This window comes from Lycium barbarum, chromosome 4, assembly GCF_019175385.1.
Source record: "Lycium barbarum isolate Lr01 chromosome 4, ASM1917538v2, whole genome shotgun sequence".
In the NCBI taxonomy this organism is placed as follows: domain Eukaryota; kingdom Viridiplantae; phylum Streptophyta; class Magnoliopsida; order Solanales; family Solanaceae; genus Lycium; species Lycium barbarum.
In genome coordinates, this window is record NC_083340.1 from 98,406,799 (window position 1) to 98,418,659 (window position 11,861).

At 34.1% G+C, this 11,861-nt stretch overlaps 1 protein-coding gene and 1 non-coding gene across 2 annotated transcripts; both read left to right on the forward strand.

Annotated features, from left to right (window-relative positions):
* Positions 1-1,510: 1,510 nt before the first annotated feature.
* Positions 1,511-9,794, forward strand: LOC132636157 (synaptotagmin-5-like). The gene is made up of 13 exons (XM_060352867.1): positions 1,511-1,828; positions 1,949-2,051; positions 2,136-2,188; positions 2,286-2,406; positions 2,665-2,786; positions 3,707-3,808; positions 4,056-4,130; positions 4,719-4,798; positions 5,249-5,399; positions 5,495-5,725; positions 8,688-8,969; positions 9,114-9,227; positions 9,338-9,794. The coding sequence occupies exons 1-13, from the start codon at positions 1,724-1,726 to the stop codon at positions 9,479-9,481; spliced, it is 1,683 nt and encodes a 560-aa protein (XP_060208850.1). The 5' UTR covers positions 1,511-1,723; the 3' UTR covers positions 9,482-9,794.
* Positions 9,795-10,268: 474 nt separating this feature from the next.
* LOC132638861 (U5 spliceosomal RNA) lies at positions 10,269-10,389 on the forward strand. The gene has a single exon (XR_009581926.1). It is a non-coding gene; the product is annotated as a U5 spliceosomal RNA (small nuclear RNA).
* Positions 10,390-11,861: the final 1,472 nt, after the last annotated feature.

The following is an 11,861-nucleotide window of genomic DNA, read 5'->3' on the forward strand; positions in this document are numbered from 1 at the left end:
ATAGTTTTTTTTAGAGCACGTAAGTCATTAAAAACTTTACTCATTTAGTTTTGTTGAAGTATCAAAAAGAGTCTCATTGTTTCTAAAATTCTTTCGTTCTTAGGTAAACCCAATGATCTTGGAAATAGATATTCTTGTACTTCTAACACCGTTTTACCCCATAGACATATTTTCAAGGTCAAATGTCAAAATCTGTTAATTTTATAATTTTATTGATGAGACAAGCTAGGTCAACAGTTCAAAACCAGCCATCTCCACCACCATTCTTATAAATCACCCCGTATAGATTGCATACACACTTTATGCTACATTTCCCTACAATGCTAAACTCAAAACAAATTAGGAATTCTCAAAAATCTGGCACTTATTCTTGCATGTACATAGAAGTGAGTCTACAAAACTTTATCAAAGATTCTCCATAAAAAAACATGCAACAAATTCGTTCTTTATTCGCTTCCTCCACCCAATACTACTAAGAAACCAAAAGTAATGAAAAAAATAAGCAACAGTGTAGAAAATTCAAGAAAACAATTTTATTCCTTTCTTGAGCAAAACATACTTAGACCCTGTTTGAATGGACTTATGTCTATAAGTTGCAAACAGCTTATAAGCTAAAAACAATAAGTTGGGGTAGTCTAACTTATTTTTTTTTTTTGCTTATAAGCTGCTTTAGATAATCTAAGTCAAATGGGCCTAATTATTTTTTTGAGCTTATTTTAAGCACAAAATGATTTTAAACTGGCCAACCAAACACTCAAAAAAGCTGAAAACAACTTATAAGCAACTTATATGCAACTTATAAGCCAATCCAAACGGGCTCTTAAAAAAGCCAAAGCGGAAGACCACAGCTTTTCAGTTAAATTAGTCATTACTCCCTCTATTCGAATTTACGTGATACACTTCGGATTTAGAGAGTCAATTTTTTTTTATTAATTTTAACTGTGAATTGGGACGTATAATCTTTCAGTTTTTTTTACCCCAACTTTTTTTTTTTTTGCTTATAAGCTGCTTTAGATAATCTAAGTCAAATGGGCCTAATTATTTTTTTGAGCTTATTTTAAGCACAAAATGACTTTAAGCTGGCCAGCCAAACACTCAAAAAAACTGAAAACAGCTTATAAGCAACTTATATGCAACTTATAAGCCAATCCAAACGGGCTCTTAAAAAAGCCAAAGCGGAAAACCACAGCTTTTCAGTTAAATTAGTCATTACTCCCTCTATTCGAATTTACGTGATACACTTCGGATTTAGAGAGTCAATTTTTTTTTATTAATTTTAACTGTGAATTGGGACGTATAATCTTTCAGTTTTTTTTTTTAAATAATTTACATATTTAGAAACTACATAAAAAAACATTATAAGTCACAATAAATAATAATTTAAAATATTAAACAGGCTACAAATAAATTGCGGTGAATTTTTTTATTTTTTTTTTGACCGTCTTAAATCCGAAGTATTATTATGTTTATAGAGTATAACGTACATGACACGCGGTGGCATAAAAAAATAATGAGTAAAGCCTCAACTTCCCAATCAAATTTCTGTTTTTTTCTCCCTCACCCCTGGTCCCGCGGCTTCCTTCCTTCCTTTCTCTCATAACTCCAACATTTTTTCTCCAACAAAAAGAAAAAGCTTCTTTCTTTCAAAAACAAAATCTAAGGAGAAACTACTGCTGAATTTATAAAATTGGGTCGGTTTCATTTCAAGAATAGAAAAACAAACATGGGTTTCTTTTTGGGGTTCTTCCTAGGTGCTGCATTGGGTGTTGCTCTCATTGTTTGTTTTGCTCGCTTTCAGAATAACAGATCCAAAGCTCGCATTGATTTGGTATTCTTTTCTCATTTATTGAGATTGGAATTTTGTTAATTTTCATTTTAATGAATTTTGTTATTTTTCATTTTAATGATTAAATATTTCATTATATATATATATATATATATATGTTAGGCAAAAGCCATAACAGCATTTGCCAGGATGACAGTTCAAGATTCAAGAAAACTTCTGCCACCTGAAGCATACCCTTCTTGGGTAGTCTTTTCACAGAAGCAAAAGTTGAGTTGCATGTGCTTAATACTTTTCTGTAATTGAGTAGTTGAAAGTATTAATAATGGTTGCATTACCTTTTGTGAATTGCAGTTGAATTGGCTTAACCAACACTTAGAAAAAATGTGGCCTTATGTTGATGAGGTAATTGTGTTTTTTGAAAATCTAGCACATTCTTTTCTTGTTTGGTTCTTACTGTTTTTCTTGTTTCATTTTATGTTTGTATTTATTCTCTGGTTAGGCAGCATCAGAGTTGATAAGAACCTCTGTGGAGCCAATTCTTGAGCAATATAGACCATCTATCTTAGCTGCTCTGAAGTTTTCAAAGCTTACATTGGGTACTGTGGCTCCATCATTCACAGGTCAGTTCAATAGTTGCCGCATGTTTTGACATTAATTAAAGTATTGAGTGTAGTTCAAGGTCCACCTTTTTTATATTGATTAGCTTTGAGTAAGCTGCTCTATGTATGATCGTAAATTGAGGCAGGTAGAGATTTCATGTTCTTCAGTAGTATTCCTGGTGCTTGTTGCAGTTTTCTCGTTTCCAGGCATCCAGCAAGTAGGACTAACACTTTCTGTTTGGAAAATTTTAACTCTGACATCTCGTTTTGACCTTTCAGGAGTTTCCATTCTTGATAGTGATCCTGGGGAAATTATTATGGAGTTGGAAATGCAGTGGGATGGCAATCCCAATATTGTGCTCGATATCAAGACTTTAGTTGGTGTAGGACTACCTATACAGGTACTTTTGACATCTTCCGTTTTGAAATAAATGAATAGCTGATAACGGTAAGCTGAACATATTGATTCAAACAGCAAAATGAATAAATCCCATGAAACTTTGGGTCTGAAACTATAACTCACTTTCACTGGAAAAAATGTAGTCTAAGCTGCAAAAGTCAAATTTGTAAGTGTACAGATGTTTTTTAAAGTTGCAGGTGATATAAAGTTGTGTTCTTGTGTGCATACATATCAGAGGCAAACCCTTACAGATTATCAAAATGATTCCTAGTTAGGGTAAATCCGAGTCTTCATTGGTCATTCCTTCCATCTCAGTGCTGATTTTCTGATTTTTTCTTGTATGTTCGTTCTGTCACACTTTCGCAACGTAATAACTTTAGAGAGGAACCTCTTAAAAGAAGAACCAAAAAAAGAAAAAACTAGAGAGCAAACTATTCATCTTTCCTTTAAAAAATTAGTCCACTATTCATCTTTCCTTTAAAAAATTAGTCCACATCCATCTTCTATGCGTTCTATTAAATATTTTAAGAATTTTGCTGCTCCAAACATTTCTAAGATGCTTCCATTAATCACCTTAAAACTGCACTCGTGTCTATTGAATAAATGTCCAAAAAGCTCAGTATTCAAGTGTGAAGAAACTACAACGCATGCTCTCAACCAATGTGGGTAACAGTCTTTATTGATATGTCATTCAACTGAAACGAATATTTACTACTTTGGTGTATCCTGTTATCATCAGTTCAAGTGACAAAAACACTTTCTTTCTTGACTCATGAGTACATAATCACTTTTACATATACTGGATGTATGGAAATCCAAAATTTGCTGAAAGATCAAGGAAATATTCATGGAAACATCACAACTGATCAAGAATCGTCTTACATATTTTCATCCTTCTCCTAATCCCGTTGGTAAATGTAGGTCAAGAATATTGGATTCACTGGGGTTTTCCGGTTGATATTCAAACCACTGGTTGCGGAGCTTCCTTGTTTCGGAGCTGTTTGTTACTCCTTGCGTCACAAGGTGAGTGCAAACTCTTCCTCTATGATTTGGTTTATGAAGTTTTCATGTATATTAATTGTCCCGGATTACACTTTTGCTTTTATGTATTATTTAAGGCTCATAGACTTGATGTAAGAACGGACTAAATGCTTGATCTTCATCTTCAGATTTGTATTTGGTTCCGTTCTCATTCTCATTTACAAGAAAAAAGAATGTTTCATAATTTTGGTTCTGATATTATACTTGTCCTGAATGTTTCTGCATGTAGAAAAATCTGGACTTCACTCTCAAAGTTGTGGGTGGTGATATCTCAGCTATTCCTGGAGTATCTGATGCCATCGAGGTTTGAAATGTCATGTGTTTGTTAACGAATGAACATAGAGTTCTTTCTCACTCATGTACATTTCCCATATATAAATAGCCGATTTGTAGGGTTCTTATTTTATTTCTTTCCTTAGGTTGCACACATTATTATATTGCTTACTTTTTGGAATGACATACAAGTTATTTCTCTATTACGATGTCTTTTACAGTTTTATTTCTTTCTTGTTCAGGTGCAAATGAATTGAAAACTATAGCATTATTCTTTACATTAATTAGTTCATCTTTCTCATACAACTGCATTTTGCATGACTCTTTCTTTCAGTTAAGTAGCATTTCAAGTATTTTCGTTTTTGATTTTGATTTTGATTTTAAAGCTTTATTGGCATGCGATTTTCATAAACTGAGAAGAGTTGAAAGTTTGGATGGCGTCCTTGTTCTTCATCATTGGCCTTGCTCTCTTAATTTCTTGTAATTAGTTAGTTGATTCACGATGAGTATTTATCGCCATAAGTTTTTACAATTAAAAGATTCCTCAATTCTAATTGAGCATTTTGGTGGTACAACAAAGTACTCTTAATTAAATGCAACTCCTTGATCTACTGCACAGGGTACAATACGGGATGCAATTGAAGATTCTATCACTTGGCCTGTCCGCAACATTGTTCCCATATTACCAGGAGATTATAGGTTTGCCATTTTTGAAAACAACGCTATAATCATTGTGTGACATGTTTTTACCACTTGAAATGAAATGTTCTTTTTCGTTTGAACACAGTAGCTTCATTTAATAACAGACCTAAGCAAAAATAAATACTTTGTGAAATAGTTCTGCCATATAAATTTATCTTGCTCTCCCTCTATAAGGTATATCCTAAGTGAGTGATATGAACCTTCTTCCCTTGAAGTAGATATAACTTCTGCAACCTCTGGCTCCATCACTGCCCAATTGTTTCTTCTTTAATTTTTATCAGTCTGTATTGGTGACTTTTGTTTAAGTAGAAAAGATCATGAAGAAATGAAGAATCGCGTCCACAAAGGAATAAGTCAAGATAAAGGGGAAAAGTTAAATACCATTACAAACTACGCTAGATCTATACTGCACATGAAATTGTCTAAAATGATGTTGTATTATTGTAGTGACCTGGAGCTAAAGCCGGTTGGTGTATTACAAGTCAAGCTCATTGAAGCCAAAGAATTGACTAATAAAGACCTCATTGGGAAATCTGATCCTTTTGTTGAGTTGTTTATACGTCCACTACGTGACAGGACAAAGACCAGCAAAGTTATTGTAAGAGGACTTGTGTCTCTTGTTGTCCTTGTTAATTTGTTTATCTCCTGATGAGAAATATTTAACTCCAGATTTTGTTTGTTTGCTTTGTTAAGGATAACTGCTTAAATCCAATCTGGAATGAGCACTTTGAGTTCATAGTTGAAGACATATCGACACAACATTTAACAATTAAAGTTTATGATGATGAAGGGATTCAGGATGCTGAATTCATTGGTTGCGCTCGAATAGATTTGAAAGACCTTGAGCCTGGTAAAGTGAAGGATGTGTGGTTGAAACTGCTGAAGGATTTGGAGATCCAGAGGGACACCAAAAACAGAGGACAGGTAAGATATTTCTCTCCAACAGTCTTGTCGAATTAGAATGCATCAAACCATATTCGATTGGGAGGAGCAGCCCTGTCTGCCTCATTATATTTAAGCTTGGAGCTTTCTGCAAATATCCTTGAATATAATTAGGTTGAACTGAAGAATGACATCATCCATAATTGACTTTTTTGCGCTTTCTTCTTAAAATAGAATATCGTTACCTCTCACCTTCCTAGCCAAATTTCTTAGTGGCTGAAAGCCTTTAGACCTCCCTAATGCTCTGTGTTTTGTGGTCTCCTACTATCATCCTTAATCTGTAGGAAAATAAATACACCAATCACCCAGTAGATACAGTCTCAACAATATAATTAAAAGGAACATGTGAAATTTGATTTTTGACCAACGGTAACTTGAGAGGTGTTTGAGTTCTTCAGCTGACCAATCAATTGTTATTTCTATATTCTGTGTCTTGATACAAATTAATCAAGCACGTAGCACACCCTTCTCAAGGGCCATTTGTATATAAAGATGACCAGCAATCTTTGATTCTTTCGGAAGGTTCTTGTAAAAATGACATAGAGTAGCTGGATCATTTTCAGAATCCAGAAAAATGAGATTTATAGCCTGTTTGGCCAAGCTTATTTTTTCCCTAAAAGTACTTATTTTTTCAATAAGTGCTTATTTTAAAAAAAGTTAGGCGTTTGGCCAAGCTTTTGGGAGAAAATAAGTGCTTTTGGGGAGTAGCAGAAGCAGTTTTTCAGAAGCTAAAAAAATAGCTTTTGCCCAAAAGCACTTTTTTGAAAAGTACTTTTGAGAAAAATACACATATAAGCACTTTTTAAAAGCTTGGCTAAACACTAAATTGCTGCTCAAAAGTACATTTTAAATTAATTGGCCAAACACAAACTGCTTTTAGCCGAAAGTACTTTTTTGAAAAGTACTTTTGAAAAAAGTACATTTTTGAAAAGTACTTTTGAAAAAAGTACTTTTTTGAATAAATAGTTTTTAGAAGCTTGGCCAAACAGGCTATTAGGATTATTTATGATTTTAGATTTGAAATCTTTTTGTTTTTTGGTGTTGTCAAGTTCCGTCCTGCTACAACGTCTCTTGTTTTGCCTCTCTTTGACCATAACCCTCCATTTAAGCTCGTCTTATACCCATATTATATGTTAATAATAATAATAATAATAATAAGTAATAGAAGATATATTTCTATTGGCACATATACCGTAAAATGCAATAGGACTAAATGACTCATAGAAAACGTAAGAACTAAAGTAAACGTTTGAAAAAAAAAAAAGGCAGCCCGATGCACTAAGCTCCCGCTATACGCGGGGAACGCGACTACAACAACATACCTAGTGTATTCCCACATGGTGGGGTCTGAGGAGGGTAGAGTGTACGCAGACCTTACTCCTACCTTGGGAGGTAGGAAGACTGTTTCCGATGGACCCCCGGCTCGAGAAAAGGTGTCAAGACAACAATAATAATAGACAGTAATAGCAACATATAATAAGATAAATGACGTTAAAGAAAGAAAGAGAGAAATAAGCAAGCTATATGAGAGATATAAAAAATAAGTGAGTGAAAAAAGATAATAAAACTCCTAATGCGGAAAAGAAATCCTAGCGGCCCCCTACTAGCCCTCTACCCTGATCCTTGACCTCCACACCCTCCTATCACCAGTAAACTGATGTAGCGCCATATGCTGCCGAATCACCTCTCCCCAGGCCTTCTTTGGCCTACCCCTCCCTCTTTTCGGGCCCACCACTGCTAGCCTCTCACACCTCCTAACTGGCGCATCAACGCATCTCCGCTACACATGGCCGAACCATCTCAATCGCCCTTCCCGCATCTTATTCACCACTGGGGCCACACCTACCTTGTCCTGAATCACTTCATTCTGAATCCTATCTCTCCTGGTATGACCGCACATTCATCTCATCATCCGCATCTCTGCTACCTTCATTTTCTGGACGCGAGGAACGTGACTAAATAAAATAATCCCAACGAATGTTGGCTCTCATGTATTGCCCAAGCAGGCAGAGTCAGCAGGGAAAACATATGCCATTTAAGGGAATGACCATTAGACAACACAAAATTTTGACACATAAAAAACTAGAGCAAAACATATTTCTGGTTTTCCAACAAGTGTTGCATCAGATGTCTGATGAAGGCCAATGACCTCATACTATGCAAATTCAGAATATGATAAAAATAAGTAATTGAGACCACAAATCATTTATGTCATGGCAATTTCTCTCTCTAACTCTCTTTTCTGTCTTTGAGTCTTGCGCGGAACGATGCATGCTTTTACATAACAAGTAAGCAATCAAATATTGCTTAGGTTATTGCAAAACGCAAAAGCAAACAACTGTTTGGCATCAAGACTCACGAGAATATATATAGCCAACCCCAACTTGCTTGGGATTGAGGCATAGTAGTTGTTATAGTTGTTTGATCAGGGCAGGCCTTCCTAAGCAGAATCTTCTTCTCAAAAAAATAAAAAAAATCTCAGTGTCAGTGGAAGTCTGGAACAGAAGGCTTCTTGTTCAGGTAGAAGCTGATATTATAACATTGGTATTTTAAATATTTAGCAGGATTTATTTAGAGGGAAACAATAAAAAAGAAGAGAGCAGAAGAAAACAGAGTAGGTGTACATTTCTAGCTGAAGAGGGTAATATGTGCGTGATAGTTGATCAACCATAAAATATACAGTAATAAAGTTCGATAGACAAATATGTGTGCTTTTTTATTTGAGCCAACCTGTATGTATTACACGGATTTTTTTTTTTCTGGTTTTCTCATTTTTGTATTACATCATGTTTGCATGGTTTTGTCCACGTAGGATGCCTGTCCATGCTATGTGGTCTCTCCATACACTCCTCAGAACTCATAAGAGGATTCTTGTTTGTGTGATTGGTGCTCAATGCATAAACTGGAGTCTTAACCAAAACACTTTTCTTGTCAACTAACACAGGTACACTTGGAGCTTCTCTTTTGTCCTTTTGGCATGGATAGTGTGTTTATGAAGGGATTTAAACCCGACTATGCACTGACTACCTTAGAAAAGGCCCTTAGACCAGAGTCTGCTAATTTTTCACAAGCAGTGTCTGAGAAGAAAGGGGACATCCTCTTTAGAGGAGTTCTTTCCGTGACAGTAATATCAGCAGAAGATGTACCTGTTACTGATCTTATGGGGAAATCTGATCCTTTTGTTGTACTGATTATGAAGAAATCTGAACAAAAAAATAAAACCCGAGTAAGTTTCTGTGTACCCTGAAGGATGCTATATTATCTTCCCCTAACTTGTCTGATATTTCATTAAGTTGCTCTGTGTCCTTACTTTTCAAGATTTTGAAGTTGAGTAACTTTTATTGCACTCATTGTTCTTTGCTAATCTCAGGTTCTAAACAACACCCTTAATCCAGTGTGGAACCAGACATTTGACTTTGTAGTTGAAGATGGATTACATGATTTGCTCATATTGGAAGTTTGGGACCATGACACATTTGGGAAGGTATATTCTTTTAGACTATCTTGCGTCCGCTTTGAGTGTTACACTTTTGCTCCACTGCTTTTTAAAGTTTATGAGTCTGCTGTGTCTTTGTCAAAACTTGCAAATTTCAGGATAGAATTGGTAGATGCATCATGACCCTCACAAGAGTTATTCTTGAAGGGGAATTTAAAGATACCTTTCCCCTGGATGGTGCCAAGTCGGGGAGATTAACCTTTCATCTTAAATGGACACCACAACCAATAATCCGAGATTGATTCATTTGAGATTAGATTTAAGGAGAACATTTTCTAATGGAAATGAGAAGGAAAAGGCAGAGCTTTCAAATTTGCTAGATGGAGCAAAAAATTAACAGAAGCAACAACACCCAGAGATCTTGTAGCCTTCCATATGCAAATGTCTGTTGTAATTACAATCTCCTAGGTAGTCTTCTTTTTCCAGTTAAACTTGCTAACAGCTTCTTCAGAACCAGTGTCAGGCTGCCCTTTTCTTATTAGCTAGTAACATGTTCTGTTTCATGTAAATTTGAGTGAAAGACAGGAAACCAAGGAATTGATTTTGTTTTTTAAAGAAGCAAAGGACATTGATAGGCAACTTGTCCAATGCATATAAACGAACTAAATTCAACTCGATTTAAGAAGGACAAAGGATGAAAGGGAACGGAAACAGATGAAGGGGAACAGAAACAACTTTGTTCTTTTTCTTATTATAGGGTCGGAATTTTGGATTTCTACCTCTTTTCTACCTCTCAAAGACGTGCAAATGCACGAGCTGAGAATCATTGCTTTAATTAAGGAGTTGTAATAAATTTTAACTACTACTACATGTTTTTGTTGTATGTAAGAGCATCTGAAGTTTGAAATAAACAACCTTAACTAATACTATAGATTTACTAGAATGAAAATAAGAATAAAGCTGTGGTTCAAATACTATCATGACATGAAAAAGTCGATCGTCTACCATTCCCACACCGAAAGAAAAGGCAATTGACAGCTGTCTACTCTGATATAAAATCCTACAGCCAATCTACAACCGCTCCTTCGCAGCCACGCAATGAGCACATGGCGAACTATTCTTTTGCCTTTTATTAAAGAATTAAAGAATATTGTGTGCGTGCAATAAGTGGCATATCTCAATTTTTAGAGGGATTTCTTCATCGAGTGCCCCCAACAATTCAAGTATATAATATTTTGAAACTCGTATTGTATTTTATTAACTTTTCAATGTTAAACTTGCTTGTTCACTAAACACAGTTACGTTCAAAAGAATTATGAAAAATAATCAACACTTCAAAAAAATGTAGTAGAAACTTATACATCGTGATTTGAGCCCCCAAATACCCTTGCCATCCACCTATGGGGTCTAATATACCCTTATTTCTAACAGCCCCATGTTGACACTCAATTTTGTCTATCCTTTCGTCCAATTTACATCGTTAAGCTTCTATTTTATTAGATTATTAATTGTATTTTTTTTATCACAACTTGTAGTCAAATTTCTTAATGATCTCTATTACTATTATTACTTTTATTATTACTATTACTACTACTACTATTATTATTATTATTATTATTATTATTATTATTATTATTATTAGTATTACTATTACTAGTATTACTATTACTATTACTATTATTATTATTATTATTATTATTATTATTAGTATTACTAGTATTACTATTACTATTACTATTACTATTATTATTATTATTATTAGTATTACTAGTATTACTATTACTATTACTATTATTATTATTATTATTATTATTATTATTATTATTATTATTATCACTATTATTAGTATTACTATTACTATTACTATTAGTATTACTATTATTATTATTATCACTATTATTAGTATTACTATTATTATTATTATTATTATTATTATTATTATTATTACTATTAGTAGTATTATTACTATTAGTACTATTATTAGTACTATTATTATTATTATTATTATTACTATTATTATTATTATTATTATTATTATTATTATTATTATTATTATTACTATTATTATTATTATTATTATTTGTAGAGAAAATTGATTTTTGATAAACACAGCAGGACCGCGCCGCTACATGATGCCATCTAGGTAACAAAAGTTTTACTAGGTTACTGACCCTGGCGTTGGGGTTGTTCCTACCAGAACAAGTCCAACAAACGCCCTAAAACGCCATCCTCGGCTAAGCGGGCTAACAGCAGGACCACCGCCTGGTTATGAACGGTCCGCCTGGATCAGTCTCTACCTAACCTTGAACATCATGTTTTGGCGTTGATCATGATTTATTAAAGCATTATTACCATGATCTCAGTAGTCTAGTGTGACGTAATTCAACGGAGTATTTAGCCTATAAGGCTAAACATGAACTAAATTAAAAATAAAATTAACAAAAGAAAAATAAAAATTTATACCTTAAGAATGAAAGTTGTGCTTAGCAGAAGGAGATTTATATGAACCAAATTTTATTTATGTAAGAAAGGTTTTTTACAAGGGAGAGAGCTGGAGAGAGCTTGTGCTTGGGGGATCCAAGACTTGCCTCTCAACCGAGAAGAACGATCCTTTTATAACGGATCATGGCTACTAAACAACAAAATGAAAAAGTAAATGGCCGACAACATGATGACCCAAAT

Coding starts and splice junctions, on each gene's coding strand:
- LOC132636157 (XM_060352867.1), top strand. CDS start 1,724: ATGGGTTTCTTTTTGGGGTTCTTCCTAGGTGCTGCATTGGGTGTTGCT. Junction 2,407..2,664: donor TGTGGCTCCATCATTCACAG/GTCAGTTCAATA, acceptor TTGACCTTTCAG/GAGTTTCCATTCTTGATAGT. Junction 2,787..3,706: donor GTGTAGGACTACCTATACAG/GTACTTTTGACA, acceptor TGGTAAATGTAG/GTCAAGAATATTGGATTCAC.